This window comes from Motacilla alba, chromosome Z (genome assembly GCF_015832195.1).
Source record: "Motacilla alba alba isolate MOTALB_02 chromosome Z, Motacilla_alba_V1.0_pri, whole genome shotgun sequence".
In the NCBI taxonomy this organism is placed as follows: Eukaryota; Metazoa; Chordata; class Aves; order Passeriformes; family Motacillidae; genus Motacilla; species Motacilla alba.
Genome location: NC_052046.1, coordinates 44,537,469 through 44,560,999, shown reverse-complemented (window position 1 = coordinate 44,560,999; position 23,531 = coordinate 44,537,469). Strand labels below are relative to the sequence as shown.

At 41.8% G+C, this 23,531-nt stretch overlaps 1 protein-coding gene across 4 annotated transcripts in view; it reads left to right on the top strand.

Moving 5' to 3' along the window:
* PSD3 (pleckstrin and Sec7 domain containing 3) overlaps window positions 1-23,531 on the top strand; it is a 119,963-nt gene that overhangs the window by 80,030 nt on the left and 16,402 nt on the right. For all 4 annotated transcript variants that reach the window (XM_038123701.1, XM_038123702.1, XM_038123700.1 and 1 more), the window contains 5 exons: window positions 3,500-3,543; window positions 11,258-11,451; window positions 13,878-13,948; window positions 19,780-19,937; window positions 20,775-20,919. In XM_038123701.1, the coding sequence (XP_037979629.1) occupies window positions 3,500-3,543; window positions 11,258-11,451; window positions 13,878-13,948; window positions 19,780-19,937; window positions 20,775-20,919 (612 nt within the window). The remainder of the gene's footprint in view (window positions 1-3,499; window positions 3,544-11,257; window positions 11,452-13,877; window positions 13,949-19,779; window positions 19,938-20,774; window positions 20,920-23,531) is intronic.

The following is a 23,531-nucleotide window of genomic DNA, read 5'->3' as shown; positions in this document are numbered from 1 at the left end:
TTCGCTTTGTTTTGGAGTAATTTTCTGGCTCAAAATGTGGGAGAGTATTTTAGTCACAGCAGGAAGAAAAGAACAAGTCGAAGAATAAGACAGAGGCTTTGGCCAAATCATGTAAGAAATGCTCAGTGACTTCAGGAACCAGTATCAGCATTGGTTTGTGTACAAAAATGGAGTTGTGTCTAATTCTGCTGAATTGGCAGGAGAAATAGTAACTCTTTCTTTTGCTTTCTTTCTGCAGAGTGGTCTTAAAATCTCTTGATAGCTTTCACCTGAAAATTAGCAAATGCATACAAATTGCCAGAAATGCCCATCCGTTCACTTTTGGCTGTCTGCCTTTGGTTCAGGGCGTCTATATACTTCAGAGAAGATAGGTTCTGTAGAACTAGTGAAAACTCCAGACTTGGAAGTACTTAATCATATTTCTCTGAATGGCACAGTGAAGCTCAAGTTAGTAGTGAGGACCTCTCTTTGCTAGCTCAGTGTCAGTAGGATGAGGCATGAGTATTCTTCGTGTTCATATCTGTTGTTCATATCTCTGAGAAACTTACTTTCTTGGAGCACTGTGACCAGGAATTACTGCCTGTGTAGCATCAGCATGAGATGAATTATACCATAATGTTTGACCTGCTTGTGTATGGTTCAGCTAAGCCAGATTCCCACAGAGCTGAATATTAAGGATCTTCAAATAAGACTTCCAGATTCAAAAAGGAGCCAGTGGATGGCAGGATGAAGAGTGGGATATGCTCATGGTATTGCTCATGCGAATTCAGCTGTGGCATATGCACAAGACTAATTTCAACTCTTCAGTTTCCAAATTATTTTTGGTTTGGGTCAGCATTAAGGCTATCTAAATGTTACTGTTTCTGTTAAGCATCATGTCATAGCTATTATAGTATGTGATTTTCAGGCTTGTTCATACTTGATGTGCTACTTTTTGCTAATCATGTGCATCAACAGTTCTTCTACACATTAACATATTTTGAGGCTGTGTAGGAGTTATGTGCCAGAGGGAGTAAATCTAGCTATGTATATAAGGTGAATTACAAATGCAGATTATATGTGTGAGAATCAGGGACATTCCATACCAAAATACTTCACTTAAGTGACCTATTTGAAGAACTCCATTAGCTTGGTAATACCAGAGGTTTATCCATTGTATACCTCAGCTCGTGGGGGGCTGAAATAAGACATACTTATCCAACTGATATATATACTTTCTCTCAAAAAAAAAAAAAAAATCCATTCTTAAATGGATTTAAAATCCAGTCTTAAGTCAGGTTTCAGACCCTTTTCTTTGCAGGCTTGTATCAAAAACAGAGCTGTTACCTTTGGTGTCAAACCTACTGGGCACCTTTCCTATGAGTTGAAAGAGGAACAATGGTAGTGGACAGCAGTCTAAGACAGTGATCTTAAAGCACAAAAGTCACTTAACATTAATTTTCTGTTTTGCACTTAGAAATTGAACATGTTTATGTTTATGTGTGTGACTGGGAAAGCATTCAGGTGTCTGAGGGGGACTTTGGATATCTATTCTGGCAAATTTTCACAGATTGGCCCATATGATGAAATCTTAAAGTCCCCATTAAAGTCATTGACCAAAAAGTCTCATTGAGTGTCAGGAATTAGACTGGACCTCAAATTTCAAGGCCATAGTCTTGTGGCTTTTGCAAACTGGAAGTAAAGTTCAGGCTCATTACCACCTGAGAAGCTAGAATGTACCTAAGTCTATTAGAACCAGTGAGATGTATCCCAGAGTCCTGAGGGAATTGGCTGATGTAGTTGTCAAGCCACTCTCCATGGTATTTGTAAAATCACAGTAGTCATGAATTCACCATTGTATTGGTGAAGTCCCAGGTGACTGGAAGAAGGGAAACATGGTACCCATCTTTTAAAAGGGTGGAAAGGAGAACCCTGGCAACCAGGGACCACCCAACCTTACCACCTGCCTGGGTATATCATGGAGCAGATCCTCCTAGAAGCTGTGCTCTGGCACATGGAGAGCAGGGAGATGATTCAAGACAGCCAGCACAGCTTCACCAAGGGCAAGTCCTTCCTGACCAACCGAGTGGCCCTGAACGATGGAGTGACCATGTTAGTGGACAAGGGAAGGGCTACAAATATAATTTATCTGAACTTCTGTAAAGCCTTAGAGTTCCTCACAACATGCCTGTCTCTTAGTTGCAGAGAGATGGATTTTATGCGTGGACTGTTAGATGGATAAGAAAGTGGTTGGATGGTCACATCCAGAAGGTAATGGTCAATGGCACAGTGTCCTGATAGACATCAGTGACAAGTGGTGTCTCTCAGGGGTTCATACAGGGATCAGTACTATTTAATGTCTTCATTAATGACATGGATGAAGGGATCAGATGCACCCTCAGGAAATATGCAGGTGACACCCAGCTGAAGGATGAGATGGCATCCAGGGTGACCTGGACAAGAGAGAAAAGTGTATGCATGGGAATCTCAAGAGGTTTAACAAGACCAAGTTCAGGGTGCTGTACCTGAGTCAGAGCAACCCTTGGTATCAGCACAGGCTGGGGATGAATAGATGGAGAGCAGCCCTGGGGAGAAGGACTTGGGGGTGTTGGTGGGTGAGAGGCTGGACATGACCCAGCCATGGGCACTCCCAGCCCAGAGAGCCAAACGTGTCCTGGGCTGCGTCCAAAGCAGTGTGGGCAGCAGGGGAGGGAGGGGATTCTGCCCCTCTGCTCTGCTCTGGTGAGGGCCCACCTGGAACCCTGCATCCAGCTCTGGTGTCCCAACACAGGAAGGACATGGAACTGTTGGAGTGAGTCCAGAACAGGGACACCAAGGTGATTAGGTGGATGGACCACATTTCCTATGAAGACAGGTTGAGAGAACTGGGTTTTTTCAGCCTGGAAAAGAGAAAGCATAAACGTGACCTAATTGTTGCCTTCCAGTCCCTGAAGGCAGCCTACAAGTAGTATTTACAAGTGCATATAAGGAAAGGACAAGGGGCAATGGCCTCAAACTGAAAGAGAATAGGTTTAGACTATATATTAGGAAGAAATTCTTTACTGTGAGGGTGGTGAGTGCTGGAACAGGTTGCCCACAGGAGCTGTAGATGCCCATACCTGAAAGCATTCAAGGACAGGTTGGATGGGGGTCTGAGCAACCTGACCTAGTGAAAGGTATTTCTGCCCATTGAAGGAGTTGCCGTGGGTGGAACTAGATGGTCTTTAAGGTCCCTTCCATGGCTATTTCATGATTCTATGTTCTTAAAAAGGCACAAACCACAAACCCCCAAAAATTGCTTGAGAAAATGACTTAATGTAATCTTAAAAGACACATTCAGTATTTTTTTCTCAGGTGGAATTTCTGCTGAAAATTCTCACATTATCATTAGCAGATATGGGACTTTCTTGATCAGAGACTGCTTGCTTGCTGGAATTAGCTGGGTGTCTTTACTCAGCATATTAATGTATGTGTGGGAGGGGTCAAACAATAATTCCATCTCATTTCTCTCCCTTTGCAGGCCCTCTACAATTCAATCAAGAATGAGAAGTTGGAATGGGCAGTGTAAGTATACTACTATTGTAGAAATTAGAAATTTAACAGTAGTACCTGTGTAGTAATCTGTTTATACATCCTGTGCCATACATCTGTGTGGGCTCCAAAACCTGTAGAAGATAGCCAGCGTACGTAATGAGTTTGCTTTTTTGCTAATGAATGACCTGGCAATACAGCCTCATCTGTTTCTCCAGCAAAGGGAGTTGTTAATGGTAGGAGCCAACTGCATTTGTAAGGAAAGAGGACATTTCATTTAGTAGGAAACTTCAGCCTGAAAAGAGAGAAATTAAATCCTCTGTTGTTCTATGGCTGCATAAATAAAACAGAAGTTGACGTCTTCCTTTATCTTTCTGTTCATTGTGTCAGAACCGCTGAATAGAAACACACTTCTTGGATTGAGTTTCCTGCTGTTGGTTTATTGTCCTGGTTTGTCTCCTAATTAAGTATGGATAACTTGACAACAACCTAATGTGAAAGATGATAAATGGACAAAGTCTGATATCACTCTCTCCAATCCTTAGTTGCTTTTGACAGGCTAACACTTGTTAACTATGTAAATGCTGCAGACGAGAAAAAACTTCAGTTTCAGATTTCCCATTATACTGACCTTTCTCTGTGCTTAGGTTTTATGTGTTCTAGTTATGCCAGGAAAGGGCAGAAGTGTCTACTTTTGATTTTGCCACTTGCAGAACAGTGGATTTTGGTATAAAATAAGAAAATGATATCTTATATATATTTTAGCTATACAAGGGTATTTCCCTGCATGTATTCACTTATCTGAAACTTCACCTTCTTGGGAGCAAGGTATGTCTGGAATGCATGCTTCTGCACCTCTTGTGCTGGAATTTCTAGCAACTACCATAGGTCTTGCAGGCCCAGTGGCTTTTGATCTTTGCTGCTTTAAGTTCATGATATGCAAACAAATTTCTTGTTAGGGTGTGCAGCCTCACAATGGTAGCTGGTTCCAAGTGGGAATGCTATCCCAGTTCAGAAATGTGTTAGGTGGTGTCAGAGGGGTAAAGAAGGTGTGCTTTTAATGGGAATCAGCAAGAAGTGCCATCTCAGATGAGCATTAAAAGTTGTGGTGGGAGACATTTTCACAGACTGTGTCTTGGACCTGGAACATGCTGTGTGAATCTTATATGTCACACCAAAGCTGTTTGCCAGACACTGTCACAGGTACTTCAGAACCAGCAGAATCCATTATGTGACTTTCTCAATGTCAGAATTTTCCTCCAGCTCTTGCCAAGAAACTATACCATGTCTAATACACTTGGGCAGCCTCCAGGTAGCAACTGGCTCATGACTGGCTCTGCTCCTGTGAACCTCAGTCAAGGTGATTTGTGAGATCTTGCTGCTGTATAGGTGGTAACTGCTTTGGCATTTATATAGTCTAGTCCATGTCCTTTGTTTGGGGGAAAATTCCAAACAGGCTGGAAGACTGGTAATTCAGACTCTTTCTTAAATAAGGCTTTGGGTAGATATAAAGCTACTTTTGTACAGGACAATGCTCAAAGATGCCAGTTTTTGCTCTAATCTGAGACTGACACATAGCTAGGACTGATGTTACAATTAATTTCCATTATGAAAAACAAAGCTCATTCTGGGCATAGTCAGTACCTTTAGAGCCGAGAGTACTGGCTGGGAGAGGAAGTGTGAAGATGTTTCTCTTCTCTATTTTTATAGAGATATGTGGTTGGTGTAAAGTAATAACCTCAAGAAGCCCTGGGACTGCCTGAGCTTGAGGGAGGAGGCACATATATCTCTTGCTCTACTGTTGTGATCTGAAGTGAAAGCTGAATGGGAAGGAAACATGGTCAGTTTTGTTCTATTGGGACCAAAGAAAATCTTCCCTTCCAAAGATTATTTCTTTGCTTCCCTGATGCCCTTGGCAGGGTGAGAAGAGGGAGGTAAGGCACAGGTGAAGATAGGACTCCAAACCCTCCTCATAAGCTCTCCTACAATGCTGGCATTTCAAAGGAATGCCTTTCTTCCAGCCAGAAATCCTTTGAGGATCTAAGATGCTCATCAGCTAAGCAAAGGTTTTAGAGCTGCTCTGAAGTACATTATTTAGAGGATTAATGGCTATCAGTAAGTCCATAGGCAGGAAAGGGTAATGGTGTAACATAAAATGGGGAAGGACTGCTATCCAATCCTTATCTTAACCAGTTGTGAGCTAGGTGTGTTATCATCCTAAAGAGATTGCAGTACATTTCCACTAGAATTATAGTCTGATCCAAAGCCCACGCAAAGAAAAGGCTACTATTGACTTCAATTTTGTAATCACAAGAAGTGACACCTTAATCAGCAGATGTTCTCCAGAGACTTTCAGTAGGAGGGTTCTTTGAACAGGAAAGCTTGAGTACAGCTCTGAAGAGAGAATTGCATTACAGTTCTTCTGTAGTAGTGCCTTGTTCCAGTTCTCCACAAAGTTAAAAGTGAATCACGTACCATAATCTGTAAAGTAAAGAGATCTGACCTGGAATTTACACTGAACTGGTGAATGTGGGATCCTGAAAGCACACTTCTGCTCTACTCTGCAAGCCCCAAAGGTGTGAACTGTTCTTCATGTCTGTTGTGGATGGCCTTAAATTTGAAACAAGGGAAATTTGAAATCAACGTTTTAAAAGGTTTTCTATTAATTTAAACCAAGGCACAGGTTTGCCTGGATAAAGTACAGAAGTGCTTTCATTGGGGGTTTTTGTGAAGTGGTTGTTCTGTCTGGAATGGGTTAGAAAGAGGAGATCCAGCCACAGAGGCAAAGAGATAGAGTGCCTGGCCTCCTAACATTTTTTCATTGTCTATGATATTATATCCCAAGGTTTTTAGGTGTTTCTCATTCTTTGGCTTTCACACTGATCATTGTCAGCTTTAAGCTGAAAAATAAAAATCCATTTGATTACAAAGGTGCTAAAGCTAAGTATGTTTTATTTGCATGATGTCTGCATGGAAACGGCAATAATGGTGGCCATTATTGTTTTCCTTTGTTTGTAATACTGTGTCTGTTTACTGTTGAAAGTAATAGGAGTTAAAAAATCATCATCTTAAAATAGGTGATCTAGAATTAATATATGAACTCCCAAAGCACTGCTTACAAAATTGCTAAAGCCAAATGGCTGCATTTGAGTCAGTTGTGTCCCAAAAGCCTCGTCTCAGCAGAACAGTGTAGTTTTCAGGAGAATAACTTGGTTTTTAACTAGCCAATTATATACTTCTCTAACTGGAGACATGGTATATTCTTTTTTTGTTTATCCGGACTACACTGATAAATTATCTCCTTTCAGCCAAAACAAAACAGGTCATTCAGATAGTGATGGTGGGAAAGAGATGCTGCCAAATCAAACTGGGATGCTGAGATCAGGGTAGTTATAAAGACATCTGTGCTGAAGCTCACCTTTTTCTAGGTCAAACTGAGAAATCTCTCCCTATTATTAACTTTTGTCTCCCAAGTTCTAGGATGTTTCCTGTTTTAGATGCCACAATTTCTCTTAAGTAAATTTCCTAATACAGATGCTGTTAGTTTCATGGATGCATGTTTCAAACCTGAAATTTTTTTAAAATTGCAATGTTTAAATAGATGAACTCATTCTTCTGCTGTGTCATATAAGGTTGCTATTTGAACAAATGCAGAGATGAAGCAGAGTTTTAAAAATGAAGGGCTTGACCACATTGTTCCAGATCAGTGATTTCAGAATTTTCCGAAGCAGAGCCTCAAATCAGACCATAGATTGTACAGAAATAATTTTATTACTGAGAGAATCGGATGATGCTTTTCTCCCAGAAGACAGAAATGGGACTTCCTTGTATAGGAACTTGGGAGAGGCAGGAAATACTTTTCTTCACCAAAATGGCAACATCTGGATTTTTATTTTTTTCACAACTATGTGTTTAAGAATAAGGGGCAAACTCTTTCTAGCTGTCAGTTATCATGTATTTGGGAAGGAAAACATTGCTGTTTCAATGCTGTGACTACAAGGGATAGCACAAGCAGGTCCTGGGTTTGGTGTGCTGGTTCTCATGGGCAGCCAGAGGGCTCATTACTGCTCCCTCTTTAGGTCCTTTTCCAACGAATCAGGCTTACAGAAGTGGAACTGAAGCTTCTTGTTTTGGGAAGCCTTGCAAACATCATGTGCCATAAGCAGAATCTTAGAGAAACTCTACAGATGGTAACCTTTTCCTGTCACCAGTACCCTGCAGAGAAAAGACACGGTGGGTCCCATTTCCTATGAATGGAAAGTGGGACTTAAGTTTTGCAGCTATCAACCCTTTTCAGTCATCAGGGAGGAGTCACCAGAGGAATTTCTTCCAAACCTGAGTAAGGAATGATTTTCCTCTGCTGATCAGGGGCAGAAAATCTCATAAGACTTATGCAAGCCTAATTGAACCTTCATGATGATGTTTTGCCTACTGAAAGGTGTTTTGGAACCATTGTGGATTTTTCCCCTAAAGGCACAAGGATTGTGTTGCTTCCTGTATGAAATGGAAAAGAGAGGCAGTGGTCCTGCCCTCCAAAAGGACCTCAGCTAATGCCTGTGTGACACCACCTTCACAACTCTGAACATACCTGCACAGAGATCACCACTGACTCTTACCCATATCACTGGAGGCCTTCACACTGGGGGTGTTACAGCACATGGGTGATCTGTGAGAGCCATCTGAGCATGGGCAGGTAGTCACACTTCCTACAGTTTAGGGTTTCAAACAAAGATCAGTTTTCAGGTTTATGTATCCAGAAGCTTCCCTGAATTTTCTGCAGTTCTTTCTTGCAAAAGCACCCTAAAGGGTTTTTAGAAGTAAGCTCAGATTATTAAATCCCTGATAAACAGTATTCAGCACCTATCTCTTCAGCCAGCCTTGGAAGATACCTGAGGGAAAGCTAATACCTGAACTTTTTTTGCTACTTCCACATTCCTCCAAATCATCTTGCTTTCTTCTTGTGTTTGACCACTGAAGTAACATGGAGTATTTGAGCAAATGAGTCCCAGATCCCCTGGTTTTCATGCACTTCTTGCTTGTAATGAGTCCTTCCTACCTCTTTGTCTCCCTTCATTGCCTCTTGCAGACTGATTTGTGCATTTTGCCCTCATGCATCTTGTCAGAACACTCAGCTCTCAGAAATGCCTGAAGCTTCTGAGTCTCAAAGAAGTCCCATTGTCATGATAGAGCAAAAGACCAGTTAAAGGTTTGTTCAGTGCTGCCAGCAGTTGTGATAGCAGATGCTATTTTGTCCTTTCCACCATGTCTTTTGAGGAATTCCTGATTTAACAGATACCCTGGAAGTGCTGATTTTAAGAGCACTGTCCCCAGCTATTAGTGATGTCCAGGATCCCCCACAGGATTGCTCATAACACCACTGTGGCTGCTTGGTTAAGGGCACTAGATATTCCCACAAGACAGTTGATCAGTGTGCAGTAATTAATTCCCATAGCTCCAAAGGAGATAGCTTATTCCAAGAAAGTGTTAAGCCTTTTACTGCAGTTGATCTCTGCTGACAAGGAGAAATCTGCTGTGTCCTTGGCTGAAATCCCAGAATTCACAAGGCACTTCTGTGTGACAAATCAGCCTGTGTGCTTATGCCCTTTGAGAGATTTTAGTCTGGATTCAGTGCCTCAGACTCACCTTGAGAGAATTTGCTTCTGGAATGGACATATATCTAAGAAACACATAACACACAGTGGTTCCGACTTACCAGCAGCTAGCGAGTAGACCCATGTAGGGTGGGGACAAACAAAATTGTCAGAAATGCCCACACCTTTTCACTTGGGAGAGGGCTTCAACTAAAGCATACTTGAATAAGTCTTTTTTGCTTTGACTAATAAAAAAATTTTGTAGTAGAAATTTCTGTGCTGGAGTGGGAAAGCACACATCAGTAGGCTAAAGATGCAAGGACTGCTCTTCCTTGCAAGAAACAGGTCTTGAAGTAAAAGTTTTGTTCCTCTTAATTTGGAGACCTTGCAAGACAACATCAGGAAGGCATGGTGTACCTCCTGACTATATTTCTATAATTTATGTGAGGTGACCAAAGTAAAATGCTTGGGAACATTCCCTGCTACTACAGAGTTCACTAATACAGCCCCATGTTTCTGGATTTGTTTTCCTTGTTGTCAGACCAGTCTCTTAGCCTTTTACCTCCTTAGGCTAAGTTATTCCCCCAAAGACCATTTCACAGAATCATAGAATAATTTTGATTGGCATAATCTAGTTTGGAAAAGACTTCCAAGATCATTAAGTGGAATCTTTGACTGAACATCACCCTTTCAGCCTAGGCCATGGCACCAAGTGCCACATCAATTTGTTTCTTGAACACTTGCAGAGATGGTGACTCCACCATCTCCTTGGGAAGTTTGTTCCAGTGCTTAACCAACTTTCAGTGATTAAATTTCTCCTGATGTTCAACCTGAAGCTCCCCAGGCACAGCTTGAGGCTATGTCCTCTCATCATTCACTGGTTGCCTGGGAAAAAAGGTCAACACCCACCTGTCTACAACCTCCTTTCAGGCAGTTGTAGAGGATGATACTGAGCCTCCTTTGCAGCAGAGCTGAGGATAAGATAGATTTGTTGCTGTAACCTGCAGTTCTTGGAGGACATTTTTTTGAATGGTCATTCCCATAAGCAGCCATGGTAGCAGTGTATTCCTAAAGGAGCTTCTAGATTGATATGTGCCTTGCTAATTGTCACATAATACTTGCCTTTAAACATATATGTGTTTGGAAGATCATCTTGAACTTGCTCTCTCTGCTAGTCATCTGGGTCCAGTGAGATGCATCAAGTTGAGGTCCACCCCCAGCGGGTTAGCAATATTAGCCATCATTATGCTCAAATGTTTTTTTTTTTTAAATCAGATGCTGGTCTCAGGAGGTGTTGCTACCACGACTTTCCAATGACAGCCTTCTTACTCCCTGACACACCTTTCCTAGTCACCTGGAGGGGAATGTATGTGGATCAAAGGATGAAGGGCTGCTCTGTAATCTGGCCTGTTCTCTGAAAACTGTTGTCCTACTGTTGTGATGGACACCCTTTACTTTCTAGGTTGCCTAGTCCTTTTTAGCCTTTGCCTATGAAAAGCAAAAAGGTATTTATTAGTCAGGCAATGCTTGTGACTATTGTGACAAATGTATTTGTGTCCCCAACAGCTCTGTGGAATGCATTGCCCTAATAAGTAACATTTTCAGCAGCATTTTGTTTCCAAAGTAAAGATGACATAATTCACCTAGTGTGGTTTTATTTTTAAATTACTAATTTTATGCTAGTCTGCAGAGGAAATAAAGAAAAAGAGGTAGAGTCTGTGTTTAATATGCTAAGTTAAGGGGTAAGCCACAGTGATCTGTAGTATTCTAATTCTTTTCATCTACATGTGAGCTCATGAAGAAATTGAGGATTTTTCAGCTGAACCCAGCAGGCGAATATTTACCATTTTAGCACTCAAATACATGGAATTAAAAATAGGCAAAGTTGGAGGACACAGAACACTCTTGAAGTCTAATCTTCTGAGACAATAATGGAAACTTGGGCTTTTTGAAAATCTGTGTCCTGTGCTGGTGAAGTAGATGAACTGAAGCTTCGATATAATATGTCTGTATTTTGATATATTTCTAGATTTCTCCCTAAATATGGCCCCCTATAAAAAGAGAGGTATATTTTGACAAGGAGTGTTCAAAAACTGCTGAAATGAAACTTTGCTGATCAGTCCATCCTTCATGCATGATTTTTACTGCTTTTTAAGGGATGAAGAAGAGAAAAAAAAATCTCACTCGGATGGTACAGATGAAAAGGATAATGGGAACCAGACAAAGACTGTCAGTCGAATTGGCAATTCAAATAACCCATTCCTGGACATCCCTCATGACCCCAGTGCTGCTGTGTATAAAACTGGATTTCTGGCTCGGAAAATCCATGCAGATATGGATGGAAAGAAAAGTGAGTAATTTTTCAATCCTAATGTGTTATTTTCTTGTTATGTCTTCACAATGCCACTTGTCAATAAGCCCATGTATTTCTCAAGGCAAATAGTGCTGCTTCATTAGGGGAAATAGCAGCAATAACAGGCAACTCAAAAACTGGATTATCACACTCTCACTATTAGGCCAGAATTTACAATGCTCAGTCCCATTTGCAGCAGCTCTAATGCATAAGTATAAGAAGTAATGTGATACAGCAAAGCCTTGTGAATTTTTGGGCTAAAAGAAAATTAATATAGTGGTTTACAGATAGAAAAAAAATTCAAGTGAATTGCAGTAGCTGTTCTGCAGTAATTTGATAATTCTCCTTTTCCTTATGTGACACCAGATTGCTCTGGATCTCCTCTCCTCTCTGGGTCTGTCTTTAAAGAAAGGCTGTTCTTTACCTCTGTTTAGAAGATACTGTTCCCTTCCATACTTTCCCAGCCTTGGGTCACATATCCAGTGAAGGATGGCAGCTTTTGGCACCAGCCAGCTTTTTACTGTGCAGTTCCTCCCTGCCTCTTTCTTGTACTAATCCTGCTGTGTCTCTTACTTACTTTAATGATCTTCTTCCCTTCTTGTCCTACTTCTGTTTGTAATGTACTTGTTATCAAGGGCCTCTGATGCGCCTGTGTGTGTTTTGTTGTTTGGATATCTTCATTTCTTGTCTATAGATCTTGGAAAAAGCTGAGGTAACTCAGAGCATCTGTGTTTCCCCCAGTAACTATTGATGATTGCTTATTCATGATTTACATTGGTGGGCTAGATCCCAACGACAAAGTCTGGCTTCATGATGGGTTTCCAGTAACAGCCAGTCTCTCCTCAGCTAAGCTCTTTGGTGTTCACATGTTTTGCTAATCTATTTTAGAAGGTACAATTAGAGGTCATATTTTCAAGATGGAAGCTAACAACTGGACAGCTGGATTCAGACAGAGGTGTCAAAATCAAGCTGACCTAATTCTTTGTGGTGACTGGATACTCTAAATAGGCTCATCTTTACTAAACATCTTCTTATTCAGCCTTAATGAGTAATTGTATCTAGTTGTATTTATTAAATTATTTCTTTAATTATAAATACCAGAATTGATTATTAGTTAGCACACTGGACACTGGCATTCTGGAGATAACTCTTTTATGAGTAATGTAATTAGGGCCATGTTTTCAGAAGTTCCTGTACAATTTGAAGGTCTGTCTTTCTCAAAAATGCTGTATTCTGGCTTTCCAGGTGCTAATAAAACTTTTTTTGTTTGTTTGCTAGTTAGATCTCTTCATATTTCATTTTCTAATGGAGTCCTTGCAAGGCAGAGATTAGTTTGTGTGGGATTTCTAATGAAGTGATATGCTAGAATGCTCATCTGTATTTTCTCAGGAACCTAGTTCTGAGGGATAAAGCACTTAGCACTTAGAGGAGAAGGATGTAACATGGGCCAGTGGCTGGAAACTGAACTGAACAAATGCCACTTAGAAGTAAGGCCTATTTTGCAGGATGAGAATTATTAACTTCTGGGACAAGGGACTTGTAACCTCTTCATCTTCACTTCCCGTCATCAGATCAGAATGGGATGCCTTTCTGAGTGTCATTCTTTAGTTGTGTGTGTATTAATTTCGGTATAGTGTCAGTGGTATACTATATGGATGCTGGTCAGTGTTATGTGCTTGGTAGGGAGTGAGCTTAGATGTAGGTTTCTGGTTTCTGGTGCTGTGACTGTACAGCCTGTGCCTAATTTTCTCCCTCTGTTGCACCTGAATTTCAGACTGGATCCTTCAGCCTTCATGCTGAATTTACTTCCCCCTGCCCCACCACTGCTTGTCTCTAGGAATTTATGAGCTAGATATGTTGTCTCTGTTATGTTCTTCAACCTCTAACTGACTTTGGCTTTCTTGTGGGGTTGGGTATTTTACGTATGATTTTAGTCGGCACCCTTCTCCTTTCTCAATGCCAACTTGAGGGTGCAGCAGCAGTAAAGGGGAAGGATGCTCTGAGGAGACACTGCTTTCTATGTTGTATCCCACTGGTTCTGAGAAGTTCCTGGCAGCCTGCTGTGGTATGTAGAAAGACTGTTTCTTTCTGGAAACTGTCGTGGTGCAGAGCTCAGACGTAGTTGTGTAGGGGTAATGTCTGCCTGTCTTCAAGAGCACAAAGACTGGATCTCTGTGGCTCTCTGTGGCCTGCTTTCTGCATTGCTGCTGTTCCTTTCTGATCCAGTCCAGGGCTATCATCAGGGTTCTTGTATTACTTTCTCTCCCAGCAGATACATGCAGGCACTGTGCTAAGTTGCATTGTCCTTTGGAAAAGATAGTTCGAAGGAGGTTTAACACAGGACTAATGTAGCTCTCCTATAGCGTGTACAAAGTGTAAAAATGGATCTGATTTAAATGGGTTTTCATTTGTTTTCTTTCCAGCTCCCCGGGGAAAACGAGGCTGGAAAACCTTTTATGCTGTACTGAAGGGAACGGTCCTGTACTTGCAGAAGGTAGGGGAAATCATTGTCTTTTGAAAACTAATTAAATAGGGATAAAGCAGCACGCATCCTCTCCACTCTCAGTGCACCTCCAGGCTCCTTTCCCTTGGATGCACAGCATGGCTGATCTCCCTACCCCCACCCTATTAACACACACATTCAGGCATGAATCCTCTCATTGACACCCTCTCCCTTTTTACAATTTCAAATTCAGTTCCACTGCCTGCGTCCACATGCACACCCTGAAAGTTCCAGTGTATGCCACTGCTATCTCACATGGCTGAAAAAACAGCCAGCTTCACCAGCAAAGACAGTGTCACCTCTCTGTGTCATGCACACATTCCTCTAGGCTGCTTTTAACTTTCCATTTCATACGTATGACTTCCCCTTCTGTAAGGTTGTCCTCCTTTCCCACCTTTTCATAGTACACTTTTCTGCAGTGCCTGCAAGACCAGCTGCAAAACAATTGAACAGCAGCTTGGCTTTGGTAGGAATCTGCAGCTTCTGTTCCTTTGCGAAATTGAAGGATAAAAGGATACTTTTTTTCCACAAAGCAAGAAAGGACTGGTTTCTAACAAAATGTGCTTCCTGACAGCAAGGTGTCTAAAAAAAAGTCAGATGGAACCCTTAAAGCCTTTTGTTGCAAGCTTAAATATATTATAGTACATTTTTAACTACACTGTTAGACCATAAAATGCAAGATATGAGTGAGAACTGTCAAAATCAAATGGCAGCAGCCTAGTAGGTTGTTGAAGCTTTTTGCCCTCCCATATAGATGAAATACTTATAGAATAGATGCTGCTTGTCCAGACTGCCCTATATTGCAGAAGTATGTTTCTTTGAAAGCTGTTTTATATTTTCACTCAAAAACTGATAGTTTTGTAACTATGAGGAATGCAAGTACATAATGCTGTTTCCTCCTCCCCTGCTGTGGCTTTTTGAAGTTGATGTTTCACTGGAGCCAACCTGAATAGTCTCTTGAGAAGAAAGAGTGATTTGAATCAGATTATTTTAGCATGAGGTTTACAAGGTGAATGCTCAGGGTGCAGTACCTTTTTGAGGGGGCTGAAATCCTGAAACAGACAAAACAATATGCAGTCAGGGTAGAAGATTTTGGCTGAAAGTTCTATGTGATATGCTCAGAGCCAGTGCAAGAGACTAAAACCAAGTCTGCTGAATCTCAAGTCCTTTTGCTGGGAACACGTGGATTCATCTGCTTACGTTTCTGAAATAAGTAATCTTTAATGTTCACCCAAAAAAACTGCATGGTTATTTGAGAAATAAGAAGACTCCTTTTTTGTAATACAATATTTAATTCTTTATTATTAGGGAAAGAACTAAGTATACTGTCTATTTTAGCACCTTAATTACATTTTTTTATGACTACTGCTTGCATATTAGTTTAAAATGCTTTCTGTTTAATAAAATGTAGAGATGCTGATGTAGCATGCAAATTTTCTACAGAATGCTGCCCTTCCCCCTGTTACCCTCCATGCTTTCAGGAGCAGGGGGTAATTCATGTATGACTGCATCTTTGCAGAACAAAATGCATTGTAGGAATTCTTATTCTTATTTGTGTGTTAGTTGTGTATTTTGCACTTCTCAGAGCACTTGAATTCAGTGGTTCAGGGCAGTACTCCACAGAGCTGCATTCTCCCATTTGCATGGGAGCCATCCATTGCACTGAAGCCGTCTTACTGTAGCACACTGCCAAGTAAGGCTTTTACTTTTGTGCTGTGATAGGTTGACAGAAGGGTGTGATGGAACTCATTCCAAGAGTTATGGGGCAGCTGTGAGCCTCCCCACAGTGCCTCTGGCCCCTGCTCAGCCACATGCTGCAGCTGTGAAAAAGCCTGTGATTCCAGCTTCAGAGGGTCCACCAGGGCTTTCCTTCAGCACTCAAATAAACTTTACTCTGTTAGGGATGTAGTAGTATCGTGGCAGGTGAATGTGGTGGAGTTAAAAAAACACAGCTAGGCCAAGTAGTTATAGTAAAGGTTGGTGAGCTGCTGTTTCCTTCTGTAGGGACTGAAATTATTCTAATTTTAGGAAGTACTGAAGCATTTTAGAACAGTTTGATTTCTTTGCAGAAGTGCATAGTTCTGGAAATAGTCCTGGCAATAGTCCTGGTCAAAGGATTGCCTTGTCTCAGTTCACGTCAGTTATCTCCTATTATAGGGAAGGTGAAACTGACGTAGTGCAGTAGGGCAGGGTGCATTCACAAGCACGTTCTTTTTTTCTCATTCCCTATATACCTGTGGAGATGACATCTGTGATGGTGGTTTCATTGCACTATTCAAGCAAGATAGAGAGAAATCTCACTGTACAGGTGCTGTGTACACACAAACACATGTACAAACCTCTGCAGTATTGCTTTCTGGGTTCATCTGTAACTCAGCTGTTCCCTCAAGACACTCTTGTAATATAAATATTAATTTTTCATAGCAGCTGTGATTCCCCCAGTGGGCAGTATGATCCCAATTCTGCTGTCTCTCTGTTAGCACTGCTGTTCTCCTTGTTTTGCTGTCAAAGGCCATGTATGAGAGTGTTTTGTAAATGGCAGTCACTTGAGATTTACTGAGGATTTTTCTGGACAGCCTTGTCTCCCTGCCCTTTATTTTTTTTCCCCATTGGAATTATTCCAGTGCTGATTTCTGTGGTGTGTATTGTTTTGTTCCTAAATATGTGATTTAGGAGAGATGGTTTCTGAATTAGTGAGCACAGAGAGCACTGGAGGAGCTCAGTGGAAATGTTCACAATTAGCCAACTAAACATGCATGCACAGTATTATATGAAATAAGAAGTTTGACATGTTTGGGACATTGGCTGTGTCTCTGGACATCCTCAGGCCAAGGTTAATTTCCTGCTCTCTCTTCATAGCAAGAGGAAATTGCAAAGTAGCAGCTTGACAGAATGTCTGTTCACTAGACTGACGTGGGATGTGATGTGCATACACAAGAGAAGCTTATAAGGAGAGGACATAAGGCTGACCTCGCTTCCTTGCTAGAAATTGCTTCTGGGCAAACAGTGCATGACATGAATCTTCGTGTTTTGTTTGGACTCTTCTGTGAGGTTTGCAACATCTTTGCTCTTTGATGTGGCAGTTTATAATCTTGCAGGCTTCAGGTCTTTTTGTATAAATTTTCTCAAATTTCCTTTGTTAAAAATTAAAAAAAAATAGAGAAAGGCCAGACTCATGCAAAGTGTTTGGTGGTGAGATTTTCTGAAAGAGAATCTTGCAGCTGTCACATGCAGCTGCATGGAGATATCCATCCATGGTACAGTGACTGATAAGAAAAGACAAATGTCATTCTCTGGTTTACCAAAAATGTGTTTAGAAATATGCTGACTCTGGGTCATCAAGATGTGGGAAAGTCATTCTCCGGGAGTTTGAGAAAGATGAATTCAGCATGCCATTGCATTGTATGCAGCACTCACATCAGCCTTCAGCTGACAGACAGATCACAGTTTCTTTCTGGCTCCATATATATTTCTTGCCACTGTCTTGGTCTAACTTTAGAGAGCTGTCTTCCATTTCAGCTCAACCTGAATGCGGACACCAGCACATCATAGCACATGCTGTCCTTGACGGTTTAGGCAAAAATGGATGTTCCTAGTCCCCTAGCATTCCCTACCAGTCAAAAAGAGTTGAAGGCCTTGGAGAAAGAATTTTGGCAGCACATTCATGTCCCTACAGCTTTCTCTGAGGCTGGCAAATGACGTGGAGACATTTCCGGTATGCTGATCAGTGTCTTTGGAGAAGCTGGCAGAGCCCCAGCTGTCAAGGTAGATTGCAGCCAACTGATCTGGTGGGATTAGCAAGGATTACCATGAATACTTTCTGTAGGAAAGGAGGGTTTATCAACCAGGGCTGCTTCTGGGGCTGCCCAAATGTGGACTTCTTCTGAAACAGGTTTAGTTACCATCCACTGTCTACTTTGTAGACAGTGGATGCAGGTCACAGAGGAAGCTAGCAGGCAACTAGCTAAGTGATAGCTGACACTGTCTCTAGGCAGTAATAAGAGGTGAGATAGAGTATCATATGTCTGAGGCCTGTCTAAGTTAATTTCCTGGGTCTGAGGTTTTCCCAGTCTTCCTGGACAGTGGAGCCAGTCATTTCCCCCTGAGCTACCAACAAATAAATCAGCTTGTGAGCCATTACAGGAAGGGGCTTGACCTGAGGCCTTGCCTCCTCCATCTTCAAGACAGGGTATGCCAGACTTCCTTGAAAAAGGTTTAAAGGAATGCCTTAAGTGAGCATAGGCAAAATCCTTCAAGACAGACAGATGCCTGCAAATCTTGCTGAGTCTCAAATTATGAGAGAGGAAGGACATTTGGCTTTGCTCACTGCCAGCCCTTGTAAACCCCTTATACCACAGAACTTTAGGTTGGAGGCTGTCCTTTGGTCACCTGTGCAGTAATGCTCTGCCTTTCTGCTGGGCCTGCCAGACCTGTGGTGGGTTGCGCCGTTGCCTAGCTCCAGATAGAGGTGATGGTTTGGCAGGACTCCTGGATAGCTGCCTCTTCTCAGGTTAAGTGTCTGAGCATTAGTATGGGAAGTTGTGGGCCTGCACTAGCAGGACCTCCATCAGAAAGGATGAGACATGACAGGGGAGCAAGATGTTTTCTCCCACCTCCCAAGAGGGTAGCTGGTGACTTCCTATCCACTGAAACTCAACCTGGAGAGCCCCAGCCCAGCCTGGCTGAAAGCTCAGATACCTTTGGCAATGGCATAGATTCCTCTGGCTGCAGTCCTGTTTGGTGTGCTGCCAGAGAAGTTCTGTAAATGAATTCATGCACATTAACCAGCTCTTCTCTCAGGCGGGTGTCTCCCTGGATGTTGAAGCTAGTGCTGTCCCTGCGCATACTCCATGTCCTCCATTGTGCTTCGTGCTAAACCTCATCTCATAAATTGTGTTCAAGTGCAGGATCAATAGTTACCATGCCTGCAGGGAGTTATTTCACTGCTTTGCAGCTGTCACACTTGGTGAATATTCCAGGTGAGACTGATTTCTGTGATACACTAAGGGGGGGAAATGGTGTCAATTACAGACTGCTTTGGCCTGTCCTTCAGAAAAAAAGGTGATGCAGCCTTGCTGGAAAATCACTTTTCTTTCAAAAAGCTTCTGGCTTTCCCAAGTCATTTATAGTCATGTGGGCCTTGGATGGAACTTGTGGCTACATTATGCCCTTGTCCAGCTTCCGTCACTCAGAAGATCAGAGACTGCTTCCAGGCTGATGCTTGCAAAATAAGAGTCCCTGGTTTTGTCGTCTGATGTTAGGAGTGGTACTGTCACTGCGTCAGAAACCCAGATAGAGCTGTGCTTGCCATTTGTAGACCCTCATCAGAGAGATGTAAGGGAGTTTGTTGTAATTTTCTTTGTGGACTTGGTAAGGAGGCTTCTGTAGTGTGAGGGCTTGCATAGGAGCACCTACAAAGGTAATTGATTGAGAAAAATTAAAACCAGGCAGTAGAGGCTGAGAACCTAAGTAGCTGAGCAGTGGAGTTGGGGAGCTGATTATGAAGGATTCTTGATATTAAGACAAATAATCCACAGCTCTTGCCATAGTCAAATACTTTCTGCTTTTATCTCTTCCTGTCAAGCAGACAGGATGGAGAGACATTCTCCCTTGGAAAGACACTAAAACAAAGAAAGAAAGAAAGAAAGAGAAAGGAAAACATGTTAAAGGTAGCAGAAACCACAGGTCAGGTTGCACTTAGTTCATATACTCTATTACTGTTTCTGAGCTCTGGAATAAGGCTTTTTCCCTAGGCTAAGGAAAAAGGAATAGTATATGGAGAAATTAAATGTCATAAATTTTCCCCCCGCTATCTCCTGCAGGATGAATATAAGCCAGAAAAGGCTTTGTCAGAGGAAGATCTGAAGAATGCGGTTAGTGTGCACCATGCGCTGGCATCCAAGGCAACAGACTATGAGAAGAAACCCAATGTCCTCAAGCTTAAAACAGCAGATTGGAGAGTCTTGCTTTTCCAAGCCCAGTAAGTGCTCTCCTCATGCCACTCATTGAGGAAAGAAAGCAGTGCTGAAGGAGGAATAAATTCCTGCCTGGACAGGTTAAAATAGACTTAAGAGGTTCAATCTGTTTATTTGATCAGAAATAAGATTAAGTAGTGATGTGATTAGAGTGCACCAGTAATGCATGAGAAAGAAACATCAGGTTTTAAAAGGCTTTTTAATCTAGCTGAGAGAGGCATAACAAGATGCAGGAGCTAGAAGCTGAAGCTCCAGGAAATTCAATTTGGAACCAAGGCACAAACTTATAATAGTCAGGGTGATTAATCATTGAAGCGAATGACCAAAGGCAGTCTTGGATTGTCTGTCTCCTGATGTCATCAAGTCCTGGCCAGATGTCTTTCTAGAAGATATGCTGTGGTTAGAAACAAAGTTACTACTTAATACAAGGATGATTTGATAAAGTTTTTCATGTTGTGATATCTGGACATAACAGATGACCTGCCTTTTACTTCTGAGGCCTTTTCTACTGAGATCCATATTAAACCTCCTAGAGATCTGTGGTGTCCAGCTCAACCGAGACCTTAGGACGTCTGAATCCGTGCATTAGTTGGCCCTGTCAGCTGTGTTACTGGGATTGGGTTAGGAAAAGATGTGTGCTAGGGTGAGGTATGGACCTAACTGCAAGCCAGCCTGTAACTGAGTTGTTTAGCACTAACTGCTTGCAAACATAGGCAGGAAGATGGAGCAGACATAAGACTTGTCCAGTTTTGGTTATTCTGACTTTTAAAATACTATAGAAGGGATGGAAAGAGGTAGACAAGGCTGAGTCAGCAAGTGCTTAATATGTGTTGCTTCCTCAGGAGCCAAGAAGAAATGCAGACCTGGATCAACAAGATTAACTGTGTGGCTGCTGTCTTCTCTGCACCACCATTTCCAGCGGCCATTGGTTCTCAGAAGAAGTTCAGTCGCCCACTCCTGCCAGCCACTACAACAAAGCTATCTCAGGTGAGATATTTTTATATAGAGGGTAGGTGGTAATGATTTCTCTTTCTGCCCAGATACTGGATGGTGGTCCTTGTCACTGTTTTATAGCTGTTGCCGCTAGCAGTCCTAAGAGGAGAAGGCTTGCATAGTGAATCTCTACTCATTTCCTCATGCAAGATTTGAAGTGGGGGGAGAAAAGGAACAGACTCAAATACAATTGATTTATGTTTTTGAAGAAAATAGTACCAGATAAAGAATTTTCTTCTTGTGCTTATGGCCCTGGAGAGGACATTTCAGATACTGATTGACAGGGTTTTTTTTGGATTTGAGTGTTTATGAAAGCCATTTATTTCAAAAGAATTGGACATACTCCTGGTCTTTGGCTTATTGAATTGATAAAAAATGAAAGCTGATGCATCAGACAAGCATCAATTATATTTCTCCCACTAGATTTTCCAGACTCCATTTATCAGTTCAGGGATTTCCTGTATAATATATATTTATAAACTGTGTCTTACATGAATCTCTTCAGTTTCCCTTGTGATCACACAAGCTTTTAGCATCCCATGGCAAGGAGTTTCACAGCTCTACTGCTTCTTGCACAAATGCACATATTTCTGCTTTACTCAGACTGGCTGTGTCAGATACTTGTGCCCATAACTTTTTGTATTTTGTGAGATACAGTGCCTGCCTGGAATTCCTCCTGCATTGGCAGGAACGTGATACTGATTATGTTGATCAGATTGACAGAGTGACAGAGGTTATACTTCATGACATCTTCCTGTAGCTTTTAAAGTGATCTGCCCATGCTGGATTGCTTCTTAAATGCATTTGTTGGTTTTTTTTTTCACTGTCTTCATAGCTTAGCAACTATCCTTAGAAACCACTGTCTCAAAATCTGTGTTTCTCTAAGGATATGGGGCTTTTTAGGTTGCCCGTGCTTTTTCTCTCTCCATGACAGCAGCCTTTCTTCTTCTAGTGTGGTGACTGACTTAACCGTTTTTTTGTTCTGGGTTAAAGTTTAAAGCATGTTATGTAAAAAAATGGTACTAGCTTGTCTCATCCTTTTGGTTTTAGTTTTTGCTCATGCATACCTTTTTAAAAATACAGTATGGTGCTTCCATAATTTACCCCCAGTCACCAAGGGAAGGTTTTTTACTCACTGTTGTTCTGTATGATTGTTCCACTTAGCATGTTGTTTCCTAGTCTTGTTGTTTCCATTTAATCTGGAAAGGGAAGATAGATCACAACCCTGTGGTTTGTATCTTGAAGAAGGAGAGACATGAAAAGTAGAATAAGATAAGCTGGTTTTGATAAGCAGAAGAATGTTAAGTGTTCAAAATAGATAAATTCAAAGGCAAGCAGAAACATGTCTGCTTTCATCTGTCAGTGTGGAAAAGCTGCCAGCAGGCTGTTTCTCATGAAAAAAAATACAAATTGTCAGATGCCTGTGGTTGATGTTTAGGATTTTATGGAATGAGTCATGATGGACACTACTTCTTCAAAGGGTCTGTTCCTGGTCAGCCAGAAGTCGAGGTGCAGTGAGGACCTAGCATGGTTAAGGAAGAGAGGCTGGACATGATGACAGGTTGTGCAAGATCATTGTACCAGATTTTCTTTCAAAAGCAGTTTATGATCTTGGTTAGTCCAACCAAAGAGGGATGTGACAAAGCTATATATAAAGGAACAACCAGTCTAGAAAAGACCTACTAGGGTGTTAGGCTTTTTCTTTTTTTCTGCGAATGCACAGCACACAGAAAAGCTCCAAAGATGGTGCCCTGGAAATGACAAGTGCTGTATTAATAGCTGCTCAAAGACCTCCTGTCATTAGGCTGTAGAACTATCACAGGATGTCCCTGGGATCAGCGAATCAGCACAATGTAAAGAGTGATTGGGCACTAATGAGAGAGACTGCACATTTAGGGTAGTAACTAACAGCAACAAGAATTTATTGGCGATCAGTAGCTAGTGGTTTCAGCCCTACCATGTTTAGGCAGAGGCAAATTATCCTACATGTTTCTCTCTTCAGTTCTCCTGCAAAAGAATTGAAACACAAGATTAGCTGGGTCTTAGCTATCTGTAGAGATTTTCCCCCTTTCTGCTGTTTTCTACAGCTCCAGGTCAGTGAGCCAAGAGGCTCAGTCCCCAGTGTGACTCAGTGCAGTGCAGGCATATCTGAGCTAGGTTTGAAACTGTGGGCTTCATCTGAGCTGTGGGCTGCACTCAGAACTACACCACAGAGGGACAACCTGGCAGCTGTTCCCTCCTCTGAGGTGAGGTGCCTACACAGGAGCTGACCTGGCTACTACCTCTTGTCAAATTCACCAATATCTGCATGATCATGTGTCTATTTTGGACTTACCTAACTCAAACATAATTTCAGATCCAAGCCTAGAAATGGACAGAAGGCCATCCTGCAGGAGATGAAAATCTTCTGAGATGAGGGAAGGTTAGCTGGCAGATGGACTGGAGGAAGTGAGTGGGCCTGGGTTTATGATAAAGGAAATTGCTTAGAAAGTGGGAGTAGCAGCTCCTCACTTTCTCCAACTGCACAGTGGGATAAAAACTGGTAGCAGCTTAGCAAAATGGGGTATTTTTGGGGACTGGACAGCCCTTCCTCTTCTGAATGCATT